General features: G+C 44.7%; 1 protein-coding gene across 1 annotated transcript; it reads left to right on the forward strand.

Annotated features, from left to right (window-relative positions):
• LOC137255654 (uncharacterized) lies at nt 1-17,657 on the forward strand. Its single transcript, XM_067793134.1, has 10 exons — nt 1-91; nt 3,442-10,605; nt 11,187-11,384; nt 11,932-12,153; nt 13,518-13,688; nt 14,136-14,331; nt 15,317-15,458; nt 15,949-16,048; nt 16,934-17,028; nt 17,342-17,657. Exons 2-10 carry the CDS (start codon nt 3,450-3,452, stop codon nt 17,417-17,419), a joined length of 8,358 nt encoding a protein of 2,785 aa, XP_067649235.1. The 5' UTR covers nt 1-91; nt 3,442-3,449; the 3' UTR covers nt 17,420-17,657.

Genomic DNA, 17,657 nt, shown 5'->3' on the forward strand with positions numbered 1-17,657 from the left:
AAATACAGAGGTCCGAACAAAACCCGACCACACGGAAAGTGTCAGGCCAGCGTTATTAACGGAACTACATACAGGGCGCAGCTAGCGAGAGGTAAGTAGGGTGAATGCGGAAAAATCTATCCATTAACCTGGTACCCAAATCAACAATCAACAATCAACATATTTATTAATCCGAAATGAGCAACTGCTGTGCGACTGATGTTTTATATTTAATGGTTGTTTATTTTATAAAAAAAAATAAAAAGTGGAAAAATATTTTCTCTCTTTCCTATATGTGATGGATTGGAAATAGCACAAAATATGTTGAAAAGAAAATCAAAAGCGCTTTATGGCCCCGTAAGAAATTACTTTTTTTTTTTGATACACAATTGAATTTACCAAGGTATAGATTTTGGCGAGCATTTACCTCTCTGTATAGTGGAACCTCACATATCCAGACTGATAACCTTGGATAATGAGACAACGGAACCATGTTATTTACAAGTATTCCCATAAAGATATTGTCTTTCTGATTCTTTTACTTGAGTTAAACTTTCATTTGGAATTAGGGTTGGTTTTGATGATGTGAATGTTTTCCAAACTAATTTGTAACTAGTCTACTTTCAATAAATCGATCATTAGATTGTGATCATTTCGCTTTGTGAGGGGAATTACTGAAGTTGTAGACAGCGCTTTCATATGGATTAACAGCGAGTTCTCGTCTTCAAAATATGCAGTACATTCAATATATACAACAGTATATATACGGTCTACATAAAGGCAACGCGAATGCTCTTGGTTTATATCCATCCACTTGTAGATTAGTTCATTTTTATGATACCAAATTCAATTCATTACTTTTCTAAATGACAATATTTTTTTCGTGTTTGTATTATAAGAGTTATCTGATTTGTGGCGTTTTTTAGTATTTGTATTCCATTAATTTTATACGGAACTGACATATCTGGACTGGTGCTTATGAATCATTGTCAGTAACGATTCCAAGTGTTTTCGAAAACCAAAAATTTAACCCAAGAACACAAAATATAAGTGAAAATAGAGAATTGCATCACACATTCGTTAAAGTTTTTAGAAATGTTCGCAGAAATACTGCAGATATTACCACAGTAAAATGAGTGGGATTGTGGAAGAACAAGCAAAATATTATACTGTATATATTACATGGCATTGCATGTGTTTATGACGGAGGCCAGTGAGGAAGGTTTCGCTCACCTATTGGCGAACACCTGGCAACAACATTTGATGCTCATTCATGAAAGCATGATCATCATGCACTTAAAACATTACCAAGCACTGTATCATGTACCATGTGCCGTATCATTACTTTAGAAAAGATTTCTTGTGTAAGTGGAAAGAGTTTTGATGATTAGATTTAAGAATTTATACACACAATATGTATTTCTGAATTTCATTGTATGAGCGAACTCAGCGTTAATGTTGTTAATATTCTGCTGATGAAGCCAAAGAGGAAACAGATGATGAAGAGAAATTATGATAAAATGTGATAATTTATTCCACTCCTTCGGAAATGTTTCTTCTGTATAGATAGGTATTACTCTTTCTCATACGCATTAGTAGTGGCTGGTGGTATGAGCGCTAAATGGAATATCCCATTTTTTTATTGTCTATATTCATCTGTCCAAACTCCAAGTTAACATAATGCAATGATGGAAGACATCATTTACGGAGATCGCCCTTTTCATATAAACATGTTATTGATTCTGTGGTACCTATATTAAATACATTTCGATGCAATCTACATTTTGATTTCGCCATGTGTATCCACAGCCAAATTCGTTCATTATATTTCTAAAAGACCAAATTTAGTATTGTATGTTTTGTTGTTAAGCAACCGCCAGATAAAATCGTATTGAAATAGTTTTACATCAAACCTTGTGCAATGTCCAAAACTCGAATCAGCTGGAATATTGTTGGACAAAAACGAAAAGAGATCATAACTGAAATGGAACCACCTCATGCAGCCTTGTCAAACGGTATCACGATATCCCTCATGCCATACAGGACCGGTAGGATAGCCTGAAGGTTAAAGCGTCCACTCGTCACGCTTAAGACCCGGTTTCAATTTCCGACATGGGTGCAAAGTGTGAAGTTTCTGGTGTCCCAGTCCGTTGTATTGCTGGAATATTGATGAAAGCATTGTAAACCCATACTCACTCACCTTAGCCGTACAATTCAGTGTTGTGGTCTCACCTTACCTCAGAGTCTCTCCGATGATTTCTGCTAGAATCTAAATTTTCACCAGATGAAGCGGATATATCACGTTATTTCACGTAAATGAAATATCGATTTAATTATTTCGGAAAAATGCTTCATCACCCTGTGTGTTATAAATGAGTGTTTTTATTTATTTATTTATTTATTTATTTATTTATTTATTTATTTATTTATTTATTTATTTATTTATTTATTTATTTATTTATTTTTATTTATTTACTATAGTCCAGACATGATCTTCACACATTGTACGATTGTGGGGAATCGAACCCAGTCCTATGCTTCACGAGCGAACGCATTAACCACCAGTATGTTATAAAGATCAAGAGTATGTTATAAAGATCAAGAGTATGTTATAAAGATCAAGAGTATGTTATAAAGGATGGAAATGACAACAACATTTTCCTTCTGGTCAGTAAAGACGTGACACTATTTCTGGCATTACGCGATCAGGTTCGCTGATTATTTAGTTTGGTTGTCATCGTTTCCCATTTGTTGCTGATCATTGGATAGTCTGGTTCTAACCCATGCTTGTCGGAACAGGCGACTAACGGGATCGGGTCGTTAGACTCGCTGAATTGATTTACACATGTCATCGCATCTCAGTTGACGATGCTCATGATGTTGATCACTGACGAGTCTATTCCTGACACGGTTATTTACAGACAACCGCCCTAGAATGCTCTTGGGTGTGGTGTCAAATCTAAACTCACTTTAAGAAGCGATGGGATGACCTAGTTACAAAAAGTGGCATAAAACCATACTCACTCACCATCCATTGTTGCTGTTAATCCCTTTGATTCCAACCTATTTGTTGTTGTTACTTTATCCATGTATGTAAGTACCGCATCATATAATATGTAAGTTGCTATCGATAAAGATTGTACATTATTATCACTCATTACAGTGAATCAAGACTTTACCCTGAAAAAACGTTAAAAACAAAACGAATGAGCAAGTTTAGTTTTATCCGCTTTTAACAATTTTCCAATAGTATCACGGAGGAGATACCAGAAATTGGCTCCACACATTGCACCCAACTGGGGAATCGAGCCCGCGTATTTGGCGTGAGAAGCGACCTCTTTAACCACAAGGCTACCCCATCGCCTCTAAACGAACAGGAAGTTCTCCATAATAAAGGTTAGTTCATGAAGAAGACGTGATTTATACTTGACATCTAAATACACTATATTTGTTTACTTACAGACACAACCATGCCTCTCCTTCCCGCCATCGTAGTTGTCCTGTGTTCCGTCTCTACAACCAGCGCACAGACTGGTGAATGCTGCGCCAAGAACTGCTGCACGTACAAGTGTTGCCAACAACAAGGACTTTCCAACAAACTAGCAGCGGATCCTGCTTCCACGGGTAACATCGGAGTGGGAGGAAGTGACCCGACTCTCGGTACAGGCTCGACCACGGCATTCTTCTATGACACTGCAGTAGGTCAAAATGCAATCGGCGGAGGATATAGCAGCCACGGTGCACGGGGACCCCCAACTGGATTGTTTCCCTATCCTGCAGAGGTTGTGAACTATCTTGACCTCTCAGCCACATCTAGCCTGGGATCTGCCAGGGCCGATGCTGTTGCAGCAGCGGCTGAAAATGCAGAGCGTCAAGCCGAGGCCATTAATGAGGCGGCAACAGGGTTTAGGAAGAAACTCGAAAAAGCAGGGATGTCCTCTGATTTGCAAATGGCTGCAGCTCTATCAGGTGGATCAATGAATGTGTTTGGAGGCGGTATTGGTGGACACGGCGTGGGAGGAGCAAGTTCAGGTTCTGGATCTGCAATGAACACACTTGTGCAATTTGGTGGAAGGTTTCAAGCCGGTGTTCCGGTTCAAGGACAGCCAGCCAGCCAAACTGGGGTTGCAGCAGGTGCACAAGCTGAGACATTGACCACTGCACAATCACAAGCGCAAGCAAAAGCTCAAGCAGAGGCTGAAGCACTGGCACAGGCCCAAGCTCAAGCACAGGCCCAAGCACAAGCTCAAGCACAAGCCCAGGCCCAAGCCCAGGCCCAAGCTCAAGCACAGGCACAGGCCCAAGCTCATGCACAGGCCCTGGCCCAGGCTCAGGCTCAAGCACAGGCGGAAGCACAAGCTCAAGCACAAGCACAGGCTCAAGCACAGTCACGGGGTGGAACTCAGGTCCTCCCAGGACCTCCTGGCTCAGCAATGCAGGTTAACCAAGCTGGTAATGCAAACCTGGAAGCAGCTGCTGCCGAGACTGCACAGTCCACTGCTGATCAACCCGGTGTCGATGGGTTTTCCAATTTCTTCAACAAACCAACTTTCCTAGATGCTCAGGTCGACCCGGAGATAAAAACCAACGTTAACATAAACAGTGTGGAACCTGTGAAAGGTGCACAAGCAGAAACAAATCTTTTAGGATCCTTTGGTATTGGAAACAATTCACCAGCATGGGTAGGGTTTCCAGTGATGGATAGCGCTGGGGAGGGAGCTCAAAGTATTGTTAATGTCAATGTAGCAGGAGGAAGTTCTGCAATAGGTTCAGCACAAGCAGCGGAAGGTTCACAAGCAGCTGTTAATGTCATATCACAAGAAGGAGCTCAAGTATTTGGCTCAGCACAAGCTACAGGGGGTTCACAGGCCAATAGCAACGTCGTTGCAGCTGGTGGGGGATATGCAGTGGGGTCATCACAAGCAGAAGGGGGTTCCCAGTCATCGGCAAACATTGCAGCTGCAGAAGGAGCTCAAGCGATTGGTTCAGCACAAGCACAAGGTGGACCACAGTCGATCAGTAATATTGTAGCTGCTGAAGAGGGAAATGCAGTTGATTTAGCACAAGCTTCAGCAGCTTCACAGGCCCTTGCGAATGTTGTTGCAGCAAAAGGCGCACAAGCATTCGGATCTTCACAAGCCATAGGAGGATCACAATCTCTTGCAAACGTCTTAGCTGCAGAGGACGCCCAAGCCATGGTCATGGCACAAGCAATAGCAGCTTCACAAGCAGCTGCAGAAGTTAATGCAGCTCAAGGGGCCCAAGCATCCGGATCTTCACAGGCAGAAGGTGGCTCACAATCTCTTGCAAATGTTTTAGCTGCAGAGGACGCCCAAGCAATTGCTTTGGCACAAGCTATAGCAGCTTCACAAGCAGCTGTTGATGTTGCTGTAGCTGAAGGCGCACAAGCCTCTGGATCTTCACAGGCCATGGGAGGCTCACAATCTCTTGCAACTGTTTTGGGTGCAGAAGACGCCCAAGCCATGGGTATGGCACAAGCAATAGCAGGCTCACAAGCAGCTGCTGATGTTATTGCAGCAGCAGGATCACAAGCCTCTGGATCTTCACAAGCCATGGGAGGCTCACAATCTCTTGCAGCTGTTTTGGGTGCAGAAGACGCCCAAGCCATGGGTATGGCACAAGCTATAGAAGGTTCACAAGCAGCTGCTGATGTTAATTCAGCTGCAGACGCACAAGCCTCTGGAATTTCACAGGCCATGGGAGGCTCACAATCTCTTGCAAATGTCTTAGCTGCAGAGGACGCCCAGGCCGTGGGTATGGCACAAGCTTCAGCAGCTTCACAAGGCCTTGCGAATGTTGTTGCAGCGGAAGGCGCACAAGCATCCGGGTCTTCACAGGCTGCAGGTGGCTCACAATCTCTTGCAAACGTCTTAGTTGCAGAGGACGCCCAAGCAATTGCTATGGCACAAGCAATAGCAGCTTCACAAGCAGCTGCTGATGTTAATTCAGCTGCAGGCGCACAAGCCTCTGGAACTTCACAGGCCATGGGGGGCTCAGAATCTCTTGCAAACGTCTTAGCCGCAGAGGACGCCCAAGCCATGGGTATGGCACAAGCTATAGCAGCTTCACAAGCAGCTGCTGACGTTGCTGCAGCTCAAGGGGCCCAAGCAGCCGGATCTTCACAGGCTGCAGGAGGCTCACAATCTCTTGCAGCTGTTTTGGGTGCAGAGGACGCCCAAGCCATGGGTATGGCACAAGCTATAGCAGCTTCACAAGCAGCTGCTGATGTTGCTGCAGCTCAAGGGGCACAAGCTCTAGGGTCTTCGCAGGCCGCAGGAGGCTCACAGTCTTTTGCAAATGTCTTAGCTGCTGAAGAAGCACAAGCAGCTGCAATTGCACAAGCAATAGCAGCTTCACAGGCAGTTGCTGACGTTATTGACGAAGCAGGACAGGGAATGGGTTCAGCACAAGCATTAGGTGGCTCACAGGCAGCAAAAACCGTTCAGGCAACAGGGACGGCTCAAGCCCAGGCTGGGAGTGATTCACAGTCAATATCTAACCTTTTACCATCTGAAGAAGCTGCCGCCTTGCAGGCCATCGCCCTTCAGGAGGCTCAGGCAATGGGATCATCGCAAGGAGCAACAGGCTCCCAGTCTGGTGCCAATAGTTTAGGAGCTGCTGAAGAAATAGCTATGGCACAAGCAATAGCAGCTTCACAGTCGAATTCTGATACCGCTGTAGCTGGAGGATATCAAGCTGCTGCTAGTGGACAATCAGCTTCTGGTACAGAGATCAAGGCAGCATCAAATGTTCAGGCAGGAGAGGTTCCTCAAGCACCACAAAATTTTCAGGCAGATCAAGGATCACAGGCGGTTGCAGCTGTTCAAGCAGCAGCTGAAGCACAAGTGTTGGCTAATGCTATTGCGGCTGCAGAAACAGAGGCGCTGGCTTTAGCTCAAGCAGAAGCCAACGCCCAAACAGTGGCAAATGCACAAGTGGCCACCGCGGCTCAAGGAGGGGTTCAAGTTAATTCTAATACAGCTTCAGCAGATGAGCAGGTGCTTGCACAAGTCATGGCACAGGCACAAACACAGATTCAAGTTCTTTCCCAGTCCCTCTCAGCTGCAGAAGCTCGAGCACAAGCCCATGCCACAGCACAAACCCAAGTAGCAGCGACATTGCAGACGCTGTTTCAGGCGGAAGCTAGAGCTCTTTCGGCAGCTGAAGCTCAAGCTTGGGCACAAGCAAAGGCAGCAGCAGATTCTCAACTGCAACTTTTGGGTCAAGCACAAACATATGCACTGGCAGAGGCTACAGCTTTAGCCGAGGCAATGTCATCAGCTCAATCAATACTGCAAGTCAACACACTAGCAGATATACAGGTGTTAGCAAAGGCACAGGCCGATGCTGAAGCTAATGCTGCCACCGCTGCTGAAACTGAAGCGATTGTAATAGCAGATGTACAAAGTGTTGCAGCCATTCAGGCCCAAGCTGAAGCAGAGGCTCGGACACTAGCAGCTGGAAACGCTCAAAGTGGTGCACAGACACAGGCACAAGCACAAGCACAAGTTCACGCAGATGCCCAGACGCAAGTACAAACACAAGCACAAGCTCAAGCTCAGGCACAAACTGATGCACAGGCCGGGACTCAAACTCAAGCACAAGCGCAGAATGAGACCCAGGCACAGATCCAAGCCCAAGCTCAGGCACAAGAATACGCACAAGCTCAAGCTCAAGCTTTGGCAATAGTACAAACACAATCAGAGGACGACGATCAAGCTAACGCACAAGTACAAGCTCAAGCATTAGCACAAGCACAGGCTTTGGCACAAGCAGAGACTCAGGCACAAGTACAAGGTCAAGCACAAGCTCAAGCTCAAGCAGAAGCACAGGCACAAGTTCAAGCTGATACTCAGGCACAAGCACAAGCAGAAGCTACTGCAGAGGCAAACGCCCAGTCGCAAGCACAAACACAAGCTGTTGCCCAAGCACAAGCTCAAGCTGTTGCCCAAGCACAAGAGCAAGCAAATGTCCCGATGCAAGCACAAGCACAAGCACAAGCACAAGGTCAAGCTGTTGCACAAGCACAAGCACAAGCACAAGCAGATGCACAGGCGCAAGCACAAGCACTAGCACAAGCAGAGGCCCAGGCGCAAGCACAAGTAGCCCAAACACAAGCTCAACTTGCTGCACAAGCACAAGCACAAGCAGAAGCCTTGGCGCAAGCACAAGCATTAGCACAAGCAGAGTCCGAGGCGCAAGCACAAGCACTAGCTCAAGCTGCTGCACAAGCACAAGCACAAGCAGAGGCCCAGGCGCAAGCACAAGTAGCCCAAACACAAGCTCAACTTGCTGCCCAAGCACAGGCACAAGCACAAGCAGAGGCCTTGGCGCAAGCACAAGCATTAGCACAAGCAGAGTCCGAGGTGCAAGCACAAGCACTAGCTCAAGCTGCTGCACAAGCACAAGCACAAGCACAAGCACAAGCAGAGGCCCAGGCGCATGCACAAGTAGCCCAAACACAAGCTCAAGCTGCTGCCCAAGCACAAGCACAAGCACAAGCAGAGGCCTTGGCGCAAGCACAAGCATTAGCACAAGCAGAGTCCGAGGCGCAAGCACAAGCACTAGCTCAAGCTGCTGCCCAAGCACAAGCACAAGCAGATGCCCAAGCACAAGCACAAGCACAAGCAGAGGCCCAGGCGCAAGCACAAGTAGCCCAAACACAAGCTCAAGCTGCTGCACAAGCACAAGCACAAGCACAAGCACAAGCACAAGCAGAAGCCTTGGCGCAAGCACAAGCATTAGCACAAGCAGAGTCCGAGGCGCAAGCACAAGCACTAGCTCAAGTTGCTGCCCAAGCACAAGCAGAGGCCCAGGCGCAAGCGCAAGCCCAAGCTGCTGCCCAAGCACTAACTGAAGAAAATGCCCAGGCGCAAGCACAAGCTCTAGCACAAGCAGAGGTCCAAGCACAAGCACAAGCTGCTGCCCAAGCACAAGCAGAGGCCTTGGCGCAAGCACAATCACTAGCACGAGCAGAGGCCCAGGCACAAGAACAAGCTCAAGCTGCTGCCCAAGCACAAACACAAGCAGATGCCCAGGCGCAAGCACAAGCACTTTCACGAGCAGAGGCCCAGGCGCAAGCACAAGCACAAGCTCAAGCTGCTGCCCAAGCACTAACTGAAGAAGATGCCCAGGCGCAAGCACAAGCTCTAGCACAAGCAGAGGTCCAAGCACAAGTAGAAGCTGCTGCCCAAGCACAAGCACAGGCAGAGGCCTTGGCACAAGCACAAGGACTAGCACGAGCAGAGGCACAGGCGCAAGCACAAGCACAAGCTCAAGCAGTGGCCGCAGCACAAGCTCAAGCAGATGCACAGGCACAAGCACAAGCTCAAGCAGTGGCCGCAGCACAAGCTCAGGCAGATGCCCAGGCACAAGCACAAGCTCAAGCTGCTGCCCAAGCACAAGCAGATGCCCAGGCGCAAGCACAAGCTCTAGCACAAGCAGAGGTCCAAGCACAAGCTGCTGCCCAAGCACAAGCACAGGCAGAGATCTTGGCGCAAGCACAGGCACTAGCACGAGCAGAGGCCCAGGCACAAGCACAAGCACAAGCTCAGGCAGATGCACAAGCACAAGCACAAGCACAAGCACAAGCTCAAGCAGAGGCCCAGGCGCAAGCACAGGCGCAAGCACAGGCACAAGCTCAGGCACAAGCTGAATCTCAAGCACAAGCAGAAGCGCGTGCCGAAAGAGATCGTAGAGCTTTAGAGAAACTCAAGGCACAGGCAGAAGCCAATATCAGGGCATTCTCACAAGCATTAGCCGCAGCGGATGCCGAGGCTCAGGAATATACCAGAACTCTAACAGTAACAGTTGCAAAGGCGAATTCCCTGGCCCAGGCACAGGCAAATGCTAAATCAAAAACTGAAGAAGATGAGTTTTCTCTTGCTAAAGCAGCTGCAGATTCATTGGTTCATATATTAACACAGGCACAGACACATGCAACTGCTGAAGCTGCTGCCTTTGCTACTGCTATGGAAGCTACTACGGGCATAATCCAAGCACAGAGCATTGCAAATGCACAGTCACTAGCACAGGCTCGTGTGACTGCAGAAGCTCAAGCCCGAGCAGAAGCTGAAGCTAAATCGTTAACAGCAGTGGAACTTCAAATAGCTTTAGAAGCACTGGCTAAAGCTGAAGCAAAGGCACAAGCAGTGTCGATGGCAAAAGTAGATGCAAAGGCAGCTGCACAAGCGCAGGCTGCTGAAGAGGCTAAAGCAAGAGCAGAAGCAGAGGCTAAAGCAGCTGCACAAGCAAAGGCGGAAGCACAGGCAGCAGCACAAGCACAGGCAGCAGCACAAGCACAGGCAGAAGCACAGGCTGCTGCACAAGCACAAGCAGCTGCACAGGCACAGGTAGCGGCACAAGCACAGGCCTCAGCACAAGCACAGGCAACAGCACAAGCACAAGCAGCAGCACAAGCAGCGGCACAAGCACAGGCCTCAGCAAAAGCAGCTGAACAAGCACAGGCAGCAGCTACAGCTAAAACACAGGCAGAAGCCAGGGCAGCTGTGGACGCCTCAGCTCAGTCAAGCAGGAATACAACTGGTGCATCCAGGAAACCCAAGAGACATGATGTGCCGGACTACTTGACCCTAGACGAACTACGTAAGTACATCGCTGTTTCCCTCCTACTCATGCGGGGCCTAGTCTTTAGGGACAGACTCAACCTTAAACACGAAACATCTCCGATGATTCAACTCATCTAAAAACGTTATGTAAATATATATTGAAGATTCATTTCTCCATTAACCTTGGGGAACCAATTGCAAACCTTATGCAGATGAATTTCACGAGGATCATGCATCAGTTTGTTGAAAAGCTTGTACAAATTTTCGTGCATGTGAACAGCTGCGTTTTTGTGTGAAGTGTTGTTAAGAATTTGCCAATTTTCACTGATTTTTACCATTCATTGAACTTATGACAACAATCTTTTCAAATTTACGTATTTGTTTCACTGTCAGTCCATATGAAACAGTACCTTTAAACTGTATGGAATATTTTGCAAAATTTAGTTTAGAACAGTTGCCTGATGTAAATGGCTATATTTCCTTCCTACCTACCTACCTACATACCTACATACATACATACATACATACATACATACATACATACATACATACATACATACATACATACATACATACATACATACATACATACATACATACTCCCCTCTTGTATTTCAGGGATGTCGTTCACCACGGGCAGCTTTGACCGGAATACGTGGTACGGCATCAACCCTCGCTTCTGTAATCAATTCCTCGAGTTCCACATGAGCGAGAAGGGCGAGTTCTATGTCGCCAACAGAATGTGTCCGTATGGTTTGTTCTGGCTTCAGGATTACATGAGGTGCATGGCTCCATCTTCAGTCCCATGCAGCATCGGTAGGTGACGCTACTTTGGGCGCAAGCTCTTCCGATCCATTCTTGTGGCAGTGCATTTCATAGTTCAATAGGCTACACGCTCTATTTCAAGAGCGAGTCCAAAAAAACATTACTGTAAAACAATCTAAAACTAATGTCACACGTATTTCTAGTGTATTTCACGGTATGCGTTAGCTTTGAGAGTCATTCGCCGGTGTAAGGAGTCAATGGTAAGGTGTAATGATGTATCCATTTTTAACATGTAATGACATATCCGTGGACGTTTTATGGATAGCAACTTCATTTTATTCTTTATACAAGGTTCCGGATCTAACACTTTTTCCTTCATCACGTGAATGCTGAGTCGATTCAAAAAGTCAATATTTATAGAGGAAATGTGTTTACAAAATGAAAGGTTGGAGAATGCAAAAAGACAATCATAACAAAACCAAGAGATAGTGGGTGGGGGAGGACTATGGAATGCAGACGTATTCTAAGATACCTTTTAGAAAAAAACTCATGCGAAACAATCATATTTCACTGTTGCTAATATTGTCCACTCTTCCAGATCCTTGTCGTATGAACGGAAAGACTGGGGTTGTGTACGCACGCCAGGATTCGTGTGGGGGGTTCTACGAGTGCACTCGGGATACTAGCAGTCCCTACATCTACGCTAAACCGATGTGTTGTCCCCCCAAGCACAGGTTCAACAGCAAACGCGGCTACTGTGTCCCCGATGACAACTGTAACGAACACTGCGGGGTTCCTGACGATCTGGCATCCGCCAACGGTACGAAGTGTAATAACCTGTATTATCATATGAACAACCTAACAAGACTATGTATTAGTGAGTGAGTAAACATTGTTTAACGGCGCGTGAACACGTTTGCAGCTATTCGCGGCGAATATTGGTCAGTGGATGTCGTTTGTGTGAGTGAAATTTACATGTTATTTATGACTGACCATTTAAAACCATTCTGAAACATATCACGAAGAGACCCGTGAAGGTCCCGGGGTAGAATAGGCCTTCAGCAACCCATGCTTGCCATAAAAGGCGACTATGCTTGTCGTAAGAGGCGACTAATGGGATCGGGTGGTCAGACTAGCTGACTTGGTTGACACATGTCATCGGTTCCCAATTGCGCAGATCGATGCTCATGTTGTTGATCAATGGATTGTCTGGTCCAGACTCGATTATTTACAGACCGTCGCCATATAGCTGGAATATTGCTAAGTGCGACGTAAAACTAAACTCACTCACTCACTCATATCACGAAGAAACGTAAAGTCTGCATCTAACATGAATCATGTGCAGTTTATGAACAACGAAAACCCGAGTCACATACACTGTGTAGAGGTACCTCCCTTAGTCGCACCAGAATCTAATGATCTGTGATTCGAATCTTACATTCGCCCTGATTACGATTCAAAGTTTTTGGTCAACAACTTGGAACCTGTATAACCAAGAATTCCTTTCCCAGGTTATATAATTAAACGTCTGTCCATACTAATGCAGCAGGGGACATGTAGCAACCCGCATCTTACACATACAGAATTGATATGACAGACTCGATAACTTGATATATGTCATCCTTTTCGAACTGCATGTTTCGATTCTGATTATGTCCGTCACTGGATTGTCTGGTCCAAACTGGGCTGCGTACAGACAATCGCCTTATTTCTAGAATAACGCTGAGAGCAGCGTTAAACCCACAAGCACACAAAAATCAACAACAGGTTTTCAAGATTTCAGTCACTTGATTGTCTTGACCAAACTGGATTGTTCACGAACGTCGACTGTTGTCATCAGTCTGGAATATAGCTGACTGCGGCATGAAACACACACACACACAAAATAAAAGAATTCTCATTGGGTGTCACTGGACTATTTGGTCCAAACTGGATTGTTTACAGACCGTCGTCTTACTCCTGGAACACGGCTGAGTTTCGCCGTTAAACTCACATACAAACAAAAATCAACTTCTCATGATTTCAGTCACTTCATTAGTCTGGTCCCAGCTCACTAATCAACAGAACGCCGTCATATATAGCGTGAAAACAAACAAAACACAAAAAACCACCAAAACAAAAACAGAACAAAAAATCCAAACAAACAAACGAACAACAAGCGTTTAAAGGACATTAACATTCCAGGTTGTTGGAAAGTGGCCGTTCCGTTTGACCGCATGGCGTACTACCAGGTGACCGAGAGCCAGAACACCTACGCCCTCCAGGTGATGCCCTGTCCCCCGGGGACCATCTACAGCCCCAAGAAGTGCCACTGTGTCACATCGGCCATGTTAGCAGGACCCGATCTTGTCAACCGTATGTATTTGTACGATTTAATGTGTTGTATGAAGACTACGGTCACGAAGTAAACTGAAAAAAATATTTTGCAGTAACACGAACTATGAACAAAGCCGTTTAGAAAGTGGTCAGATGTAACCCATAATATATATGGGGCTAGGCTAAATAGTAAAGTAAGGATTTTAGTACTTTTGTCCCAAAAAGATATATGCTACTAAAAAAATGAAACGACCTTCAAATGTTACAAAAATGCTCCTAAAAATCTTCTTAGTTTTATATACTAGGAAATGATGGATTTAACTAGAATATCCAAACATACAGTAAAAGCTTCATGGATGGATCATGACCCCGAAAGTCCGGGTTCGAGCCCCACATGGGTATAATGTGAGAAATCCATTTCTGGTTTCCTCGCTGTGAAACACATTGCTATCACTCGTTGTTTTCCACACGTTGGTCTATTTTCAGCTTGCCTTCCTTCTATGCGGTTTAATTTCGACTTGGGAAAAGTGGAGGATGTCATGCACTCCGGAGCAGCCTTCGCTCAGCGGGAGGTAAAGATCATCCGGAAGAAGAGTCGCATGTGTGCCCGGTTTGGGAAGGGCAGCTTCGTCAAGTTCTGGTCTTTCAGCAACAGGTCCCTGGGGAAAAAGTTTGGACTGGCGTAAGTTTGTTTGTCTGGAAAAGACAATCCAGTGATCAACATTTTGGGCATCGATTTACGCAATTGAGATATGATGTCGTGCTAGTCGCCTCGTACGTCAAATATGGGTTCATGAAGGGCACTTATGACTCGGATCCTCAAGGGGCAGATTAAATAGTATCACAATTTGTGACTTTATCTCATTTTGGTATCAAGTCAAGGGTTTAACCACTACCCTTCACGAAACCACCTCGAAACCTTGTTACTTCCTTGTAATATCCCGAGTCCCCTAATCTACTCTCTTGACCGCACTGGAAGTATGTTTTGAGTTTTGACGTTAATGCCAGCTTGCTGCTATCTACGAATGCTAAGACCTTGACAACACTGCCGTCGTCGTGATATAATAATGTGTGCAGTACTGACGCCATCCTGGTGTGATCCTGCCTCCCATGATATACTTTATTGTCATCTGTATCATATCTTGACAATGACACATCTGGTTAAATTGATATGCTGATGCCATCTTGATATGTTGTTGATTCTAACTGGACATAATCGACATCATCTTGATATATCTTTATCCTTCTTCAGTCATCCTGATATCACATCGACGCGTCTTAATAACCATCTACTGCCATCTTGATATGTTATTGATTCTATCTTGAAATAATTGTTACCATCATCTATATTGATATCCTCTTAGTGCCAAATTGATATCACTTTGGCGCGTCTTGATATCCATCTAATGCTATCTTGATGTGTTATTGATTCTTGAAATGATCGGCACCATCGTAATAATCATATTGATATCCTTTGTGCCATACTGATATCAGATTGACACGTCTTGATATCCATCTACTAATGTCATCTTGACACATCTTGATATGTTATTGATTCTATCTTGAAATAATTATCACCATCATATATATTGATATCCTCTTAGTGCCACATCTTGATGTCAAGATGTTCATGTTGTTTAATGTCATTATGATGTTCCACATTACAGACTAAACTTCCGCATCAACTATGTCCCCAACAAGCCTCAATCCATCATCAGCAACTGCAACCGCCCCTCAGTACAGCTGTACATCGTGGGCAAGACGCTGTATGCACGTGCAAACAATGTGGAAATAAAACTACCATACAAGGTACGTTCAAAGTCCTTGATCCAATCCTACAGTTCTATTGGTTTGGTCATCTGTATGTTGATGCAGTAAATGATAACAGTACTAAATTTAATGACGGTGATGATGATGATGATGATGATGATGATAAGTAGAACTGTTTCCATGAACTTGTGGATTTATTGTTAGAAACGTTTGAATTATCATTGCACTCATAATTCAGAGGTGGTTTGGGTTCGAATCCATTATTAGGAGTCACAGTCACAACTGTGTTGTAGTAAAGTGCTGCTCTTCTCTTTACATCACAAGGGCCAACTGTCTAGAGAATGTTCATTCAACCCGTCATGACAGCATAATGTTTCCAAAGAAGCGTCAGTTAAAAAAATATTGCATGTAGAAATACAGGTTTTAGGAGTAACATTCCTGAAATAGACATAGAGAGATCTTCAACTATTGTGTGCATTTTCGATACACATTGCCTTTAAAATATTCTAATGATTTTATTGTATTATAGATAGGAAAATGGAACAGTGTGAAGTATATTTTCGATGCCACCCGCGGAATGTTTGAACTTATCTGCAACGATGAGGTTCAGATTGAAGGTGTTCCTTCAGGTGAGTCGGCGTAGGAGTATACACGTGGATAGATGTAGGAATATACACGTGGATAGTTGTAGGAATATAAACAAGGTGAGATGATAATTTCATGTTGTCACACAGCTATGCGCTCGTTGTTATAACGTTATTCTGTGAACACAATTACGTTCTGGAATGACGTTGTTTTAAGTCATTTTTTTAAAGTTATTTGGTGCTGACGTATTTTACGTTGTCTTAACGTTCTATTTAACGTTAATAGTTGAAAAGTTTTTTTCAGTAGTGAACAGTGCATAACAAACCAATCAGAAATTCACTTCCATGGTTATTCGCCAACGAATCTGTAGCTGATTAGTGAAGAAAGAATCTCAAAGTGATTTCTATTTTTTACAAAAAACTCTATGGAGACTCCAAGTTATAAAACACGCTGTTAAAACGCTGTGGGGAGCTCAAAAGCATAACGTTTCCTCAACGTATATTTTGCAACATTTTTATTACATTATGAAGTAACAATACAGAATAACGTAATACTAACGTCGTGACAACTTTGTGTCATGAAGTCACCAGACTACAGCCGTCACGCAACGTTGCGAGATTGTCTCCTAAAGAATAGACTCATACACCTGTTAATATAGCTGAGTGTGCCTTTATGTCGGAAACAAACCAACTCACTCTAAGGTGTCGGAGCACGCTTTGACACTTGGCCGACAAAACTGTGGGTTCGAATATCGCATGATTATGTTCCTTGGCTTGTCAGAGTCATACCTGTCAGAAAGAAAACATCTTGTACACTCTTCCCGTCATTCTATAAATTTCACTCCTAAATTGACCAACACGTGGTGTAACTAAATTACAGGACAACACAAAGTAGCTCCTAATGATTATATCTGCCTATCTGTGGTACAGGAGAGGGCCTAGCGGCGACATCATCCTGCTTGACTATTGGACTCTGTCTTGATGGCTCCAGGCATATGGAAGGATTCGATGGCGATCTTGATGACGTAAGTGAAAAATTGTTTTGAAACTCATTTATGCTGCAATAAAGCTATATCATATGCCAGCTGTGGCAAACTGCCAAGCCATTACCTCGAACACCACTACTACTACTACTACTACTACTACTACTACTACTACTGCTGCTGCTGCTGCTGCTGCTGCTACTTCCACTACTACTAGTACTACCACTTTTACTACTACTACTACTACTGCAACACTACTTCTACTACTACTACTGCAACTACTACTGCTGCTACTACTACTGCAACTACCACATAAAGTACATAAAGTATTCTAACAAGCTTGCTACTCTTTCAGGTTGAAATATTCGAGTGCGCGCCCTCAGACTCAACAACACCTGACTCCCAGAACCAGATTGTGAGCATCTTTCACTAATTTATTATCATCAAATCATCACTTGACAATGGGTCATGAAGGTCAGGCGTGGTACCACCACATCCAGCAGACCCTTGCCTCGACATTTTGTGATTTCATTGTGTGGACATTCAAGTCGGCAACATGAGAACATCAACCACTATCTCAGACTGATGCGTTTGTGACGTCAGAGACCTTGTGCTGTTGTCGACATTCTCGTTTGTGATGGTAGAAATAAATGAAAGTTGATTTCCTCTAA

The sequence above is a fragment of the Haliotis asinina genome, chromosome 1 (assembly GCF_037392515.1).
Source record: "Haliotis asinina isolate JCU_RB_2024 chromosome 1, JCU_Hal_asi_v2, whole genome shotgun sequence".
Lineage (NCBI taxonomy): Eukaryota > Metazoa > Mollusca > Gastropoda > Lepetellida > Haliotidae > Haliotis > Haliotis asinina.